The sequence below is a fragment of the Leptonychotes weddellii genome, chromosome 8 (assembly GCF_054177405.1).
Source record: "Leptonychotes weddellii isolate Sample4059 chromosome 8, ASM5417740v2, whole genome shotgun sequence".
Classification (NCBI taxonomy): Eukaryota; Metazoa; Chordata; class Mammalia; order Carnivora; family Phocidae; genus Leptonychotes; species Leptonychotes weddellii.
Genome location: NC_138376.1, coordinates 44,409,265 through 44,426,454, shown reverse-complemented (window position 1 = coordinate 44,426,454; position 17,190 = coordinate 44,409,265). Strand labels below are relative to the sequence as shown.

General features: G+C 39.3%; 1 protein-coding gene across 1 annotated transcript in view; it reads right to left on the bottom strand.

Annotated features, from left to right (window-relative positions):
- Positions 1-1,199: 1,199 nt before the first annotated feature.
- PRIM2 (DNA primase subunit 2) overlaps positions 1,200-17,190 on the bottom strand; it is a 258,314-nt gene continuing 242,323 nt past the window's right edge. The window contains exons 10-11 of the mRNA XM_081827578.1: positions 11,758-11,826; positions 1,200-1,791 (exon numbers count right to left, since the gene is read on the bottom strand). Coding sequence (XP_081683704.1) covers positions 1,567-1,791; positions 11,758-11,826 — 294 coding nt within the window. The 3' untranslated portion in view covers positions 1,200-1,566. The remainder of the gene's footprint in view (positions 1,792-11,757; positions 11,827-17,190) is intronic.

Genomic DNA, 17,190 nt, shown 5'->3' with positions numbered 1-17,190 from the left:
TTGCATCAGGGATGGGGTTTTGTTACTGTGTCTCTGTCTCCCTTGTCATTCGCTATGTGGTCTATCTTTTGTTGTACAGAAGCTGTACAGTCAGCCCTCAGTTCTTCAGGAGGAATTGGCTTTATCTTTGAACTCTTTCACCAGGTACATTGCTTATCTCCATTTAGTTCTTTTTCTGATTTTGTGGGTGTTTTTGTTTTTGTTTTGGAGCATATCCCTCGGTCTCATTCTGCTTGACTTTCTCTGTTGCTATGAATTAAGTGAAACCACCACCTCTCTGAGTCTTGAAGGAGTGGCCCTGTATAGACTGCATGTTTGGTGGCTTTGGTTGGCTGGCTAGAGCTGGGGTTGGTGCAGGCCTGGGGTCCTTAAGCACTCTGTGCCAGGGCTACCCTGACCTGGAAGTTGGAGCTGGATTGGGTATGGCCAGGGGATCCCGGGGTGCTCTATACTGGGGCCACCCTAGCAGAATGGCTAGACCTAGGGCGGGTGTGGGCCGGGACTTTATCCACACTGGGGCTGCCCTGGTGAGGTGGCTAGAGCTGAAGCCAGTACTGGCTAGGGGCGTCCTGGCATGCTTCGCACCTGGGCCGCCTTGGCAAGATGGCTGACGTATAGTGGGCACAGCCCAGGGATGTCCTGATGTGTACCACACTGGGGCAGCTTTGGTGGGACAACTGGAGTTGGGGTGTGCTAGAGGCCCAAGGCTCCCTGAGGCAACAGGTTGGCTAGAGTGCCAGGACGCTGCTCCTGTCTACACTGGAGAGGGAACATGAACAGTGCTGCTCACCAGCACCTCTGATCCTGAAGACAGTTTCCAGCAGTTCCCCTACTGCTTGGCAGATGCTCTAGGGTTAATAACCTAATTCCTTCACTTACAGTCTAGCCGGTCTTTAAGAAGTCACTGTGTTTTTTGCTGTGCCCCTGGCTGGGCAAATCTGCACCTGAGTCCTTAAGTGCTACACTACAGTTTGCAGCACTGGGAGTAGGGCTCCCATCATTACTGTGTCTCCAACTTTTTTACCCTTGTCTGTGTGGCCCCTCTACTTCTGTGGTGCAGAAGCTGTAATCAGCCTTTAGTTCTTCAGAAAGAACTTCTGTATGTGCAGGTGGAGATTGTAGAATCCTGGGTCTTCCTATGCCACCCTCTTAGACACCTCCTCTCATGATCTGACTCTTGCAATTACAGACACGCTATACACATTTTGGTATTTATTAACAAAAATGGTCCAGAAAAGGACTGAGTAACAATTACAGCGATAAGGTTTAAAATAAGAGTTGTTTTTAGTTCTGTTGTCTCTAGGGTACTGTAACCAGTCTAGAAAGCTGTTTAATCTCCTAAAACAGGACTCAGATCACACCACTCAAGTGTTAGATATCAAAAGAAATTTTCCCTTTTGTCAAAGCAAAATAGAGTGGAGGTTTTTACCCACAAGCCTGCTTTCCAGGGGATGGACTGGGGAGCAGTGGAAGGAGTAGACAAAGAGGTTAAAAAAGAAACAGGCAAAATCTTGAAAGTAAGAAATGAAAGCTAGTGAAGAAAAAGGGTTCCTAAGTGCCCAAGAATCATTCACTGAAGTAATCCTCTAGTCCTTCCATATCCATTTCCAGAGAGGAATTTAGACAGGCCAGAGCAGATGACGCATCCTTGGCTTTCTGGACACTTGGTTTGGGTTGAGCAGTTTCTGGTTGGATGGATTCCTTCCTGATGTCTTTATTACCACTTAGAATCCGTTGGCTCTCAAAAAAGAATTGATTAGGATGGCTCAAAGAAAAGCCACAATCATCCACCTGTATAAGAAAGCAAGTGTATATCATATTAATACATAACAAAGGTATAAATTAAGGGGCTTCAGAAACCATTCTAGACCTTCTTCAAAGACTATTTAAGGCATGCCTGGGTGGCTCAGTCGGTTAAGCGTCTGCCTTCGGCTCAGGTCATGATCCGGGGGTCCTGGGATCGAGTCCTGTGTCAGGCTCCCTGCTCAGCCAGGAGCCTACGTCTCCTTTTCCCTCTGCTACTCCCCCTGCTTATACTCTCTCTCTGTCTCTGTCAAATAAATAAATAATTTTTTTAAAAAAGTTTAAAAACTATTTAATGCCCAGCACATGGATCCTAGTAGTTCTCCGTCGTAACTCTCACATGATTTCATCCGGAAGGTGTGGATGAAATTTTTATTTCCAGCCTGAACCTCTGCACTTCGTTCCAGTTTCCTATCCAGCTCTACTTCATCTCTACCTTCTACTCAACATCTCAGAGGGCTAAGCAAAATGCCTGCCCGACTGTCTGTCAATAAGTACTTGTTTTAAAAGGGAAAAAAAAAAAAAAGGAGGGTGTAGTCTTTAACCATTCCAAAACCATAGGGACTGGATATAAACAGACACTGTCTGGATAATGGTCCCTGACACCACTCCGATTTTAGAGTATAAGTCTGGCATATGTAATACCATTTAGTATCATTTAAACACTGCACATTTAACGAGTACTACTTTTTTTCCTAACTTGATTCCAAAATTTATTAATGGCGAAGAAAAATATATTCCTTAATATTAGCAAGCACTTATTGAACACCTACTCTGTGCCAGACATTATTCTAAGTGGCATAAGACACACGCCATACTCATTCACACACAGGTATATAAATACAGTTAACTTCCCATAAGAGCCCTGTGAAGGGAGATTATCAATATTCTGCCAGTTTAGAGAGAGGTTAAGTTAACTTGCCCAAGATCACATACTGGCAGGCCTGGAGATGGGATATGAATGAGCAGAATCCATGCTCATAACCAGTATGCTCTGCTGTCATGTCCTTGTGCCAACGTCAGTAATTTTATAATGCATTCACTTCTTAAAATGTGTAAGCCTTTACTAACTCTTGGGGTGTGACAGAAGAGCAAGATAGCTCCTGAAGTGTGAACCACCTACACCAGTCACTTTCTTCACATTCAACCAATGGGTCAGACTAAGTTGATCACCTGTCAAATCTCTGCGCTCCCTGCCTTCTGACAACAAAAAGAATTCCATTTTACTTGAGTTATTTGTGTTTTTGTTAGGGGATATTTCACTTCAAATTTTTTACAAACTGAGAAGGCATTACACTTTCTTTGTTTATCTGTCTTATATTTATCGACCTTTTAAGGTCTCACTCTTTGTACTGAAGTGACTTGGATATAGTAGGTATCTAAGTATCTGGTGAGTTGATCCCAGAACTAACCAGTGTATCCCAGTCATACATGTCCCATATGAACTGGAGACTTAACTGTGTATAAGGCCACATTACGAGCTAGTAATTTTTCAGCACACAAGAATGCATTTGACTAACTCTAAAGAAATTTCTAGCCTAGTAAGTCATATACTTTAAAAAAAAGTGATAAGGGTCACAGATAAAGGCTTATTATCTCCATATTAGAGAGAGATGCTGGCTGGGTTGATCAAGGAAGGCTTTGTGAGGAAGGGCTATATGAGTTGAATTTGGGAAGATGGAGAAAGTGAAAAGCTGGGATAATGAGGTCAAGGTTAATATAAGCAGCAGAACCACATGAGCAAGGTAATAAGGAATGTTCCTGTAAAGCAAGTAGATCAGATGGCCTGGTGTAAAAGGCATATAAAAGGGAATAATAGGAAATGAAGTTGGAAAGACAGGCTGGGGCCAGACCTCAGAGAGCCTTGAAAACAAGGGTAAGTAGTCTAGACCTAATTTTGTAGACATCAGGGAGTCACTAAAAATCCTTAAGAAGGGAGGTGATGTGATTAAAGCAATGTATAGTCTTATGGTAGATTAAAATGGATTAGCAGGGGGTTAAAAGAGTTGCTGTCATGGTTCAGAACTAACCCTCTTAACAGGTGAACCAATAAACAAACAAGGTGTTTTCTGGAAATACTTGAATACCCCAGGATTCTCTGATTCTCTTTAGTCAGTTTTTGATACATATTAGGCCAATAATTTTATAGTAACTTCAGTGTATAGCAGATTGATAGCATACAGACTAGTTCATTTTAAGAGTTATTACTCAGATCACTAAGAACAAATTTTTATCTGCTACTTTGCTGCTTAATTTTAAAATGTTTCCTGAATGTTTTATGATAAATCTATAACTTCTTTCAACAATGGAGTCATTTGTGAACTTTATTATATTGGATTTTTCACCCAATTCATTAAAAAGTAGGAGATCCAATATAAAGTTTGCATTTTACAAAATGTCTCATGAAAAGTGTATTGTGTAACACATTTCAATCAGAGGGCTTTATGTTTTATAAATAGAGAACATGAGAGATTTGAAAGACCTTGAAGATCCTTTAAGTTGGACCTCCTACATGTACAAACTAGGAAAATGAAGCCTAAGGAGATTACATGGTTTATGCAAAATCAAAGAACTAGTAACTGGTTTTGTCTGAATTAAGGCCTTCTGACTAGATCACTTAGTTGCTCTGAGATCTGTTTTAAGAGGTTTTATGTAAAGTCAAATAAACTTACAATCATATAATATTTCTGGAGCTAAACTTGGCTATAAAGATTATAAAAAAACATGGTATTATTTCATATAAAAAGAACCTAGCACTTTGTGCTGTAATAATTACACATTAGGCATTTTCTACACCTTATTTCAACTTGTTAAAATTCTCAATATATCTGTTGTCACAGAAGAGGACTCTCTGGCTTGAAATGAATTATTAGACTTCAACTTGGACAAAATGAAATATGATCAACTTTCTAAGCCTCAGTTTCCTCGTCAATGAACTGGAGGTTATAGTAATAATAGCTGCTGCATCATAAGGTTGCCACAGGGAAAACCAAGGAAACAGGAGTGTAAAAAAAAAAGTTGTAGGTTCTATGAAATCTAAATTAATTCAAGAAAGGCAAGTCACTTAAAAAAGAAAAAGGTGTATTCCCAAAAAGAAAGGGAAAAAGAACATATTGTTTTATATGTGTCATTAGCTTCCTCTTCTGCTTTAAAGCAGCTCAAATTGGAAACTGGTGATGGTATATTATGGGTATAGTTTATTTAAAAAAAAGTTGAATTCTAATCCTAAAACTCTACTCAAGTACAAGACCTTGCTTGTACATCAAAAGATGAACAAATAAAAGACCTTGAAATGTTTTACCTTTAAAATGTATTGTTTAAAAAAATGTACATTTTTTAAAATTCCACTTTAATTAATGCTCTTATTAACCAACAGTGACAAGGGCCTTGAAATGAGGACATGTACCATGTTTCTATGTGATGTTTGGCTTTTCAGCTGTCTCTCTTAAGTCTGCAATTGCACTTTCTTAACTTATTTTGCTAATAAGCTCATTTTACTGAACTTACAGTCTAATTAAGTGCTTGGTAGCATGATGAAATTATGAAGAGTTTCCTTCTATATACTGGATTGTATTTTCTTCTAAGAGAGGTTCTTTGTCTTTTGAATATTTTCTTCCTTTCACTTTTATATCTGGCTGAAGGAAGTTGCCATTCAGTTTCCTTTCATCTTGTTCAGAAAAATTAACTTTGGTTTATGCCCCTCCCCGCACTGCCCCCCTCAACCCTAACAAAATGAAAATAGATTTTACTTCAAAATCAAATTAGAAGAATAGGGAAAACAAGTTGTCCCCACTGAAATACCCCACTTTCACTTAGTTCTTATTCCTTATTTTTAAAAAAGATCCAAACATTCTAGATATGGGAACACTCAGAATTTTCTGTTTCCTTCCTTGCCGTTTTTCTTAATTGGTTGCTATTGGTGAGGTTTTCCTTTGTGTTCGATGATTTTTTATTATGTTTTGTACACTGTGTTCACTACCGAGAGAGGGAAATTTGTGATGCATTTTCATTCTGCTGTATTAGCTTAGAAGTCCTGAAGTACTGTAAAGGATATGAAATAAAACCAGTGTAGTTGGGAGTCCAGAAGACGGAAATGGGGGTAGAGAGGCCTTTATAGGCTACATTGTAAGTTTTGGATTTCATCTTTAGAGCAGCTGGGAAGCCCTTTAAGATTTGGTTGTTGTTTTAAAGCAGTTTACTGAAATAATCATATTCCTCTGTTTTAAAGATCATTCTAGCAGCTGTGTGGAGGGTAAAGAACTGGAATGGTGCACATGTTGTAGATGCTGGGAAATGAGTTAGGAAGCTACTGCAATCCAAGTGAGACATGATCATGGCTTCTAGCCCAGCAGTCTGATATCCATAATAATGACCCTGAGTTATTATAAAAAAGCTGAACTGTATTTGCTATATCCTGTTTAAGATTGCAGGAAAATGGGCGCCTGTGTGGCTCAGTCGTTAAGCGTCTGCCTTCAGCTCAGGTTATGATCCTAGGGTCCTGGGATCGAGTCCCACATCGGGCTCCCTGCTCGGCGGGAAGCCTGCTTCTCCCACTCCCCCTGCTGTGTTCCCTCTCTCGCTGTCTCTCTGTCAAAAAATAAAATCTTAAAAAAAAAAGATTGCAGGAAAATGTAGAATTTAGCAAGATTTCTGTAAAGATTTATATAGTGGGGGAAAAAATTATGCTCAGCTATTTGGAAAATAAGTATCAAGAATGACTCAGTGCCTAAAGAGGTCTATTTCTAAAGAAACAATTTTCAATTAAAATTCAGAGATGAATCTACACAAGGCCTAGTATTTTTATTTACACAGAGAGTATGCCAAAAGAAAAAACATACACTATAGTATAAACCATTGCTCCCTAAAAATACTGAGGAAAATGGATTTCAAGCAGGCCAGACTTTGGTACCTACTAACTGAATCTCAAACATTTGCTGGAATCAACATGTTTTCCACACAATGACCTTCACACAAACATAGGTCTCATATTTCTGCCACAGCAAATGTAGTTTGAAGGAATGGAAGCAATATTGTTTTACCTATGGGATGTTTGGGTTTTAATCAAGAGGTTTTGCAATGACAGCTTATAATGAGGCAGCTGGTATTACCAAAAAAGCCATATGGAACTATCATAGCGCTGCTGTCAATGGGATCAATTAACTGGTTCATTTTCAAAACTTTCATCAAAATGAGTTTGATCACAGAGTCCTCAGGAAAATAAACATAGCTTTAAAAATATTTTTTAAGGGGAGGCAGGCAGGATGGCAGAAAACACAATAAAAATGGATTCTATTTTGAAATTAAATGAGAAAAAATAATAGATATCTCATGAATTCAAACAGCCTTTTTATTCCATTGATTTTTATGTAGCTTAAGTTGTATGTGGGAGGATTTAGACATACGTCTTTTCAAAATCTTTATTAATCTAAGGCAAGTTTTAAAATTGGCCATAGTAGTAATACTCCTATAAGAATGAGATACTACAAAAGCAGATCTGAGAACTAAAAAAAAATTCTTCTTACTTTTTAGTTATTATGTCCCCAACTCAATCTAATTTTCACATCTTATTTAAAAACAAGGAAGGAGATTGAATAATAGACCTCAATTTGTGAAAGTTCTGAGGCCTCTTAATTAAAAGAAGGGTCCACACATAATTAAGAACATATATGAAATTAAACCTTTCAGGCTGAGCAAGCAAGCAAATTAAGGAATATGGTCTTTAAGGAAAAGAGTCATGCAAAACTGGTACTGAAAATACCAAACGAACAGGGCTTACCTGGTAAGATTCCTATACTCATAAAACTAATGAGAATTTGTGCTTGTCTCCTGTTTCATTGATGTCTATTTAGTCCTTCACATTTTGTGAAACCGAAGTGTTTATGTTTTGAAATAACAGTTAGGTGTATTAGAAAGAAGATGAGACCCACAGCAGACCAGGGGTGCTAGGTCCAGATCTCCCACTTACCAGCTGTGGTACCTCAGGCAAATCATACAGAATTGCTAGGCTTTGGATTTTTTTTTTTTTTTTTAAGATTTCATTTATTTATTTGACAGGGAGAGATATCACAAGTAGGCAGACAGGCAGGCAGGCAGAGGGAGCAGCAGGGAGCCCGATGTGGGGCTCGATCCCAGGACGCTGGGATCATGACCTGAGCCGAAGGCAGACGCTTAATGACTGAGCCACCCAGGCGGCCTTTGGATTTTTTTTCTAATGTGAACTATGATGGCTGGACCATGAATCTAGACACAAAACGCTAGTGACCTCAAAAGTCATTATTACAAATACAGTATTGGATTCTATAGAAGCGCACAGTCATGGTTAGGCTCATAAGCTTTTCTGAGTTACCTGACAGTCTGGTTCAACTCCAAGTCCATCCCTTATGAGCAGTACGACCTTACACAGGTTGCTCAGCTTCTCTAAACTTTATTCATAAATGGAAATAAAAATAGTATGTAAGCTGTAGTACTTTAGTGTGGATCAAAAGAGCTAATGTGGCCAAAGTACTTAGTGCTGGGCCAGGCATGTGTTAAAGGTTCTACAGATGTTGGCTGCTAGTACTATATTCATTATTGGTAATATTATAGGGTATATTTTTCCTATGAAATATTTTATAATGTAAGAAATTCTGCTATATAACCACAATAGAAAAATTATTTCATGAAAATTAGGAAAAGCAAAAGTGAATAGCATGGTAGTGGACGGTGAATTCAATAAATGCAACATCTATTTGGGGAGGGTCATGGACGGATCCTTTTGAAACCCATTAACAGACTTCCAAAAAATGCACATATATACTCACAGAAAAAAATCTCAAGAAGTGCATGGACTTTCAGGTCTATTCTTAGATGTCTGTCCTAGGTTAGGAAGCCATGATCAGGACCAGTGGTTGCGAACAAGGAGGTCCATGGGCAGATGTGTTCTGCTGACTTGTACACGGTCTTCACACTTGTCAGTGTGAAGGCCCCTAACGGGACGTGAATTCATCAGCACACCATAGTTCCTCCCGTATTCTATTAATCGCAGCCACCTACGCTCTTTTGGGTTATCTGCCTGACTTCTGTAGGCTTCTGAGTTTGTGACCCTTGCTTTACACCTTTCAGAAGCTACGAGGAGGACTTATACAGGCATACCGTGTTCTATTGCATTTTCCAGATATTGTGTTTTTTACAAATTGAAGATCTGTGGCAACCCTGCAGTTGAGCAAGTCTATCAGCACCATTTTTCCAACAGCACTTGCTCATTTCATGTCTCTGTGTCACATTTTGGTAATTTGCCCAATTATTTCAAACTTTACGATTATTTTTGTTATGGTGACCTTTGATGTTACTATTGTAATTGTGCTGAGGCACCAGAAGCCATGCCCATACAAGGTGCCAAACCTAACTGATAAATGTCCTATGTGTTCTGACTCCTCCACTGACTGGCCATTCCCCCATCTCTCTCCCTTTCCTCTGATTTCCCTATTCCCCGAGATACAACAATACTGAAATCAGGCCAATTATTAACCCCAGAAGGGCCTCTCAGTGTTCAAGTGAAAGGAAAAGCTGCATCTGTCACTTTAAATCAAAGCTAGAAATGATTAAGCTTAGTGAGGAAGGCATGTTGAAAGCTGAGAGAGGCCAAAAGCTAGGCCTCTTGTGCCAAACAGCCAAGTTGTGAAGGCACAGGAAGAGTTCTTGAAGGAAATGAAAACTGCTATTCCAGAGAACACACGAATGAATGATAAGAAAGAAAAACAGCCTTACTGCTGATGTGAGAAAGTTTTCCTGGTCTGGACAGACAATCACACCAGCCACAACATTCCCTGAAGCCAAAGCTAATCCAGAGCAAAGCCCTAACTTTTCAATTCTGTGAAGGCTGAGACAGGTGAGGAAGCTACAGAAAAACAGTTTGAAGCTAGCAGAGGTTGGTTCAGTTTAAGGAAAGAAGCCGTCTCCATAACATTGGAAGTACAAGGTGAAGCAGTAGGTGCTGATGTAGAAGCTGCGGCAGTTTACCCAGAAGCTCTAGCTAAGAGAATTCCTGAAGGTGCTACACTAAACAGCAGATTTTCAGGGTGGCTGAAACAGCCTTATATTTGAAGAAGATGCCATGGAGGACTTTCATAGCTAGAGAGGAGAAGTCAGTGCCAGGCTTCAAAGCTTCCATGGACAGGCCGACTCTCTTGTTAGGGGCTAATGCGGCTGGTGGCTCTAAGTCGAAGCCAATGGTCTCTTATCATTTTGAAAATCCTAGGAATAATCCTTGAGAATTATGCTAAATCTGCTTTGCCTGTGCTCTATAAATGGAACAACAAAACTTGGGTTTTTGCACATCTGTTTATGACATGGTTGACTGCATGTTCTAAGCCCACTACTGACACCTACTGCTCAGAAAAAAAAAATCCTTTCAAAATATTACTGCTCACCGGGGGCACCTGGCTGGCTCAGTTGGTAGAGCATGCGACTCTTGATCTAGGGGTCATGAGTTCAAGCCCCATGCTGGGCATAGATTACACTGACACTGTACCTGCCTACCCAAGAGCTCGGAGACGTACAAGTTTAATGTTATTTTCATCTCTGCTAACACAACATCCATTCTGCAGCCCATGGTTCAAGGAGTCATTTTGACTTTCAGGTTTTATTATTTAAGGAACACATTTTGTAAGGCTACAGCTGCCATACACAATGATTCCTCTGATGGATCTGAGCAAAGTAAATTAAAAACCTTCTGGAGGGGCTCCTGGGTGGCTCAGTTAGTTAAGCATCTGCCTTCGGCTCAGGCGATGACCCCAGGTCCTGGGATGGAGCCCCACGACAGGCTCCCTGATCAGCGCGAACATGCTTCTCTCTCTTCCTCTGCCCCCTCCCCCTGTTTATGCACACACTCTCTCTCAAATAAATAAATCTTAAAAAAATAAAAAACCCTTCTGGAAAGGATTCATCATTCTAGATCCCATTAAGAACATCCATGATTCATGAGAAGGGGGTCAAAATACCAACAAATAGGAGTTTGGGAGAAGATTATTCCAACCCTCACTGATGACCTTAAGGGGTTCAAGATGTCAGTGGAGGAAGTAAATGCAGATGGAGAAATAGCAAGAGAACTAGAACTAGAAGTGGAGCCTAAAGATGTGCCTGAGTTGCTGCAATCTCGCGATAAAACTTGAACAGATGAGGAGTTACTTCTTATGGATGAGCACAGAAAGAGGTTTCTTGAGATGGAATGTACTCTTGGTGAAGATGCTGTGAAGACTGTTGAAATGACAACAAAGGATTTAAACTTAGGACATAAACTTAGTTGAGGAAGCAGTGGAAGGGTTTGAGAAGACTCCAATTTTGAAAGAACTTCTGCTGTGGGTACAAGGCTATCAAACAGCATCGCATGCTACAGAGAAATCACGCATGAAAGGAAGCGTCAGCTGATGTGGCAAACATCTTCTTTTTCAAAACTGCCGCCACCCAATCTTCAGCAACTACCACCCTGACCAGTCAGCAGGCATCAACATGGAGGGAGGACCCTCCACCAGCAAAACGAATGACTTGCTGAAAGCTCACATGATGGTTAGCATTTTTTAGCAAATTTGTTAGCAAACTGCTCTGTCAGACGAGCAGTTCTGACAGAGACCATATGGACAATAAAGTCTACAATTTTTACAATCTGGCACTTTGCTGAGAAAGCTGACTGACCCTTGGTCTCATCCCTAGATGTGAAGTGGTGGGTGGAGGCTGCAGTAGGTTTTCCCACTGAGTAGCTTCTCCTAGTTACAATGTTTCTGGTTCTGGAGCATCCTAGTTTTAATTCTCTGGCCCTTCCATAAATTTTATAAGCTACCTAATACCATGTAATAAATCCCTTGCTGGTGAAAATAGCCGGAGTGGTTTCTACTGCTGCAACTAAAATCCCTGAATGAACCACGCAGTAACAAAAAAACCCCCAAAGAATTAGGCCATAAAGTTTAAAAATGGACTTACGTTATGTATCATCTCGAAGTACTTCTGACAGGCCACTTGGTAATGCGTCCCTTTTACTAAATCCAAGATCTAAAATGCATGGGAAAAAGAGAAAGCAAAATTAGAAACAAAGTTTCTCTAAACCACTGCAGCTCGCGGTTGTGGGCCTTTTCAATCTTTATTCCAGACAAGAAATGCATTAAATCATGGGGTATGTTGTACTTCTGCAGCCTGGACACTGTGATAATTCTGACATTATACAGTCGCTCTTTAGGTCAGCATTAAACCACAGATGACAAGAGATAGTCAGTGATCTTTCTGACCTACCAACTGTGAATTTCAATAACTTTACCTGGACAACAAGATGAAAATAGATCCCAGTTTTATGACTTTGACAGTTATTGTCAGATCATATTGCAACATCTCTTCCAAAATTATAAATTTAGTAATCTAAATGGTGCATAAAGCAATCAAGTATACTATTTAGATTTTTATTTTCCACATTACCAGTTTATACAGATGCAGCCTAAAATACAGCTGTGTACCCATCAGGAAAATTTAATGTAAAGCCCTTTGGACGAGTATCTTTGGAGAGGGAATGCTTTTACCTTCAATCAGATTTGTTTTTTTTTTTTGAAATGAAGTTATTTCTAGTAAAGCTCAGCAGAATATGAGAGTGAATATGAATAGTCTATTCTGAACACCTATTAGGAACATCATCCTATCTTTTGTAAACACAATTTTCTTTCCAATTCGACTTCATGTAATCTCTTTGGAGCAGGACAAACTCCCATTCTTATCAGCCAAGTGCAATGCCAGTTGAAATTCGTAAAGTTTCATCACTCCCCTACCCCAGCAAATAAATAAAATGTATATTTGGTCTGTTTATCAAACACAGTAAAATGCAGGAATTAAGAGCCTAAAATGAAGGGAAACAGAATTCTGGAGAAATGCTCATTTCTATCCCTTTTCAAAGGGCTGACCTTCCTGTGACAACAAGAAATGTACATGAAGCCTCAAATTCCTGCTATCCCCATTACTGAATATAGTTGACATCTTTTGACAGATACACAAAATTATTACAGTTATGGAGTGGGCATCATACAATCCTGACAAGAATGTGCTTAAAAGAACTGAACTGTTTTTCTCTGTCTTATAAGATTACTTTTATTAAATCCTATATGAATGACCTACGTAAATGCCAACCAATCACAGCACCCAGGATCCTGCCTATTTGACCTGTTCATTTTTCTTGAATTATTAGAGCAGAAATGGAAAATATATCAATTTAAAATGAATGGCTATCAAACTGTGGAAAGAGCCGAGATGCCCTTCAACAGATGAATGGATAAAGAAGATGTGGTCCATATATACAATGAATATTACTCAGCCATCAGAAAAGATGAATACCCAACTTTTACATCAACATGGATGGGACTGGAGGAGATTATGCTAAGTGAAATAAGTCAAGCAGAGAGAGTCAATTATCTTATGGTTTCACTTATTTGTGGAACATAAGGAATAACATGGAGGACATTAAGAGAAGGAAGGGAAAAATGGGTGGGGGGAATTGGAGGGAGAGATGAACCATGAGAGACTATGGACCTGAGAAACAAACAGGGTTTTAGAGGGGAGGGGGGAGGGGGGATTGGTTAGCCCGGTGATGGGTATTAAGGAGGGCACGTACTGCATGGAGCACTGGGTGTTATACGAAAACAATGGATCGTGGATCACTACATCAAAAACTAATGAGGTATTGTATGGTGACTAACATAACATAATAAAATTTAAAAAAAAATTAAAAAAATAAAATGAATGGCTATAAATTTTTTAAAATGAAGAAAGCCACAAAGTTTTCAAAGTAATTCTACACACAGATATTCAAATTGTGTTGAGATGAACTTGCAACTGATTATTGGCAAACATCAATGATACCATGAAGGAATATGTGTGAATTGCAATTTTGGAGAAGCAAAGTCTTCAAACTTTAGTGAAGTTTAAATGACACCATAAATGACCTGAAGAGAAAATGAACTCACAGAAATAAACCCAACATCACATTCTATGCATATACATACTTGAGAGATACATATTTAAATATATATGAACTTACACATATATTTAAATATGTTCCTTGCAAAGTAAATATGTAACATTAAATATATACATTATAATATACATGTTTGGGAAGCATGCTATGAAGTCAATACTTATAAGAAACATTTAAAAAATATCTAGTTGGGGGCAACTGGCTGGCTCAGTCAGTAGAGTGTGCAACTCTTGATCTCAGGGTGGTGAGTTCAAGCCCCACGCTGGGCATGGAGCCTACTTAAAATAAATAAATAAAAATTTAAAAATAAAAATATCTAGTTGGGTGACATACACATATGTAAAAAGTTACTAAGGAAAACTGACATATAAGCCACAGAATGTAAGAAAAGCTTACGTATTTTGAAATTTTAGGTTCCATCAAAAGTAAATTTAGATTAATCACAGATCAATTCCCCCTGCTCCACTCCAAGAGAAGGCTCTTCCTTAACCAAAATCATTGGATTTTCCTCTTCCTATTTGCTTTATCTTTCTAGGATGTTTTTATTTGGAAATTTCTTGCAAATCCATAAATAAATCAACCATCATCTATCCTTAAATAACTTTATTGATCATGTTACAGCACACTTGAGGTAAATGAAAGTTTCTGCACATACGTAATGGTATATGAGGGAAAAAAGACAACAGAGTGCTTTTCATTGGCTGGAAAAGCTACTCAAAGACAGACACATTTAGGTCTAAGGAGAGGATCCAGGGAAGGAAGAAGTAATCCAAGTAATAGAGATGTGGGGACAATAAATGAATAGGAAAAATCCAGGGAAAAGACTGCTCTGAGGTGATTAGGTATTACTGGGAGGTATTATCCTCATTTCAGAGATGAAGAAATATATCCTCCTAAATAGGGGTGTGTATCTAGTGAGTGCCACTTATTGTGAGAAGAATTTAAAAATCCTATGCAATTTGTGATTTTGTTTTCCTTAAGAGGAATGTGTAGACCATAACTCAAAAATCCAATAACTAATAAACATATGTACTTGAATTTCACATTATGATCTAAATCATAGAGATATAGGAAGAGAAAAAAGAGAAGAAAGAGAAGGATCTTGTGGACCAATGAACGAAGTCTGGCTTTTTCTCTGAGTAAAATGGGGAGCTACTGCAATATTCTTAGCACAGGAGTGACATGACCTAACATTGTTAACAGGATTATTCTGCCCGCTATATGCTGGGAACAAACTAGAGGGAGTAGGGATCCAAACAGGGAGCTCTTTACAAGTATCCAGGAAACAGATGATGCTGGCTTAGGTAAGAGTAGTGGTTAGAAGTGGTCGCATTCCCCACTTATTGGCTGTAACTGTTTTTGAAAAACAGCTGTTCTACACAAAAATGCTTAACAGGAACCTATTCCCTGATGTTTTAGAGTAAGCCATTACCTGTCACTCAACCCCTCCCCTCTCTGATTTCCTAAATAAAACTAAGTAGCTTAAAAGCTCAGTAAAATTCAATATGTAAATAACAACCCATCATTTAAAATAAAGGTAGAATGCCAATAATACCACTTAATAGTCATTAAACAGTATAAGTAACAAACAGATGCTTCTTATGCAATAGCCTGTGAGTAGGACACCTGAAGTCTCTCAGTGTCAGCAACACCTTAGATGCACACCCCCTCTGCGGACTTCAAAATATTCGGCAAGTGATTCTGATGTTCTACCATTTATACATGAAGTGCAACTTGGGACTTTTTCTGCACCTAGTTTTCTCACGTTCTTCTGATATCAACCTCACCAGCAAATGCCCTACTAAGATAGTCTATAGGTATGTTGAGGATGGTGCTGGTATCATTTGTCAATGGGCTGGATGACTCCAAGCAGGAAAATACAAAGCTAAAAATCAAGAGAAAAGAGAATTGAGCTATCTGCAAAGCACCAAAATTTGTGAAATAGAGGAAAAATAGAAACTTGGCAAAGAAACACCAAAATCCAAGAAGGACAGATGCCTGAGGTAGACTGTGGAAAAGAATTAGAGGTCAGGAGCTAAGTTCTCACAGTATGTCCTACAAATCCTCGAAAAGACTCTCTGCTTTTCTGAAGGTGGACCACTTGTGTGTTAATGGACAGACGCTGAAAATGCTCCCCGCTAAGTCACTACAGCTGGACAGAGACAGGTAAGCAGTGATTGTTCATACGCAAGATGACTCTGTTATTGAGCCATTCTTATTCTTTGAAATTCAGGTTCTTAGCAACGGTTGGGTTCATTTAGAATTTAAATTTTGTGTGTAGTCATAACTCAAGTAATCTTTTTTTAGAAAGTGCTAAGTTTTAACAGAAGAGCACATGTCCCAGGCTAGTGGACATATATGCTTGACTTGTAGCCAAACAACTGGGAACCTGAGAAAGATTTAGGATTTAACCAAAAGTGGTATGCTTTTCTTTGAAACCAAAATTTTTCTTTGATGTTTTCAAGAATGAAGAAATATTGGCTGTGGTAATATTTTATAATGTGTCAAATTTTGAACTTACCTACCTAACCTTGCTCTTGTTTGTTTGTTAAAAATATGCTTTGGGGAGGGGGAGGTCATGGGGAGTTAGTTCATATGTGCTTGTTTATTGTGTTGGAATCATAATTTAATATAACATTAACAAATTTTTAAAGATTTTATTTATTTAGACAGAGAAGAGAAAGAAAAGGGGGGTGGGGAAGAGAGCTGGGGGAGGAGCAGAGGGAAAGGGACAAGCAGACTCCACATTGAGCACAGAGCCCAAAGCAGGGCTGGATCCCACAACCCTGAGATCATGACCTGAGCCAAAATCAAGAGTTTGATGCTCAACTGACTGAGCCACCCAGATGCCCCGACATTAAAATTTTTTAAAGAAAATAAAATTCTGTAGAGAAGTCAGAATGAAGATGTACTTAGGCAACAGTACTTTCTGACAGCATTCATTTTGCCAGATAGCTTCTGAAGGGTCAAGCCTCCATCCTCCTAAATTGGCCTTTGCTCTTCCTAAAGGGATGGCTCCACAAGGCTGGAGTTCAGCAGGCAGGGACTGGCCACAGAGAAAGTCAGAAATAAAACAGGGGAGGGAAACTCATCAAGAGGAAGTAATGTAAGGAGGAGACAAAAAGAAACAAATAGAGGGGCTCCTGGGTGGCTCAGTCATTAAGCGTCTGCCTTTGTCTCAGGTCATGATCCCAGGGTCCTGGGATCGAGCCCCGCATCGGGCTCCCTGCTCAGCGGGAGGCCTGCTTCTCCCTCTCCCTCTCCCCCTGCTTATGTTCCCTTTCTCGCTGTCTCTCTGTCAAATAAATAAATAAAATCTTAAAAAAGAAGAAGAAACAAATAGGAAAATGAAAGGACCAGGTAGAAGAAAAGTGTAGAAAGCCAGAGGGATGAGGTTAAACGAA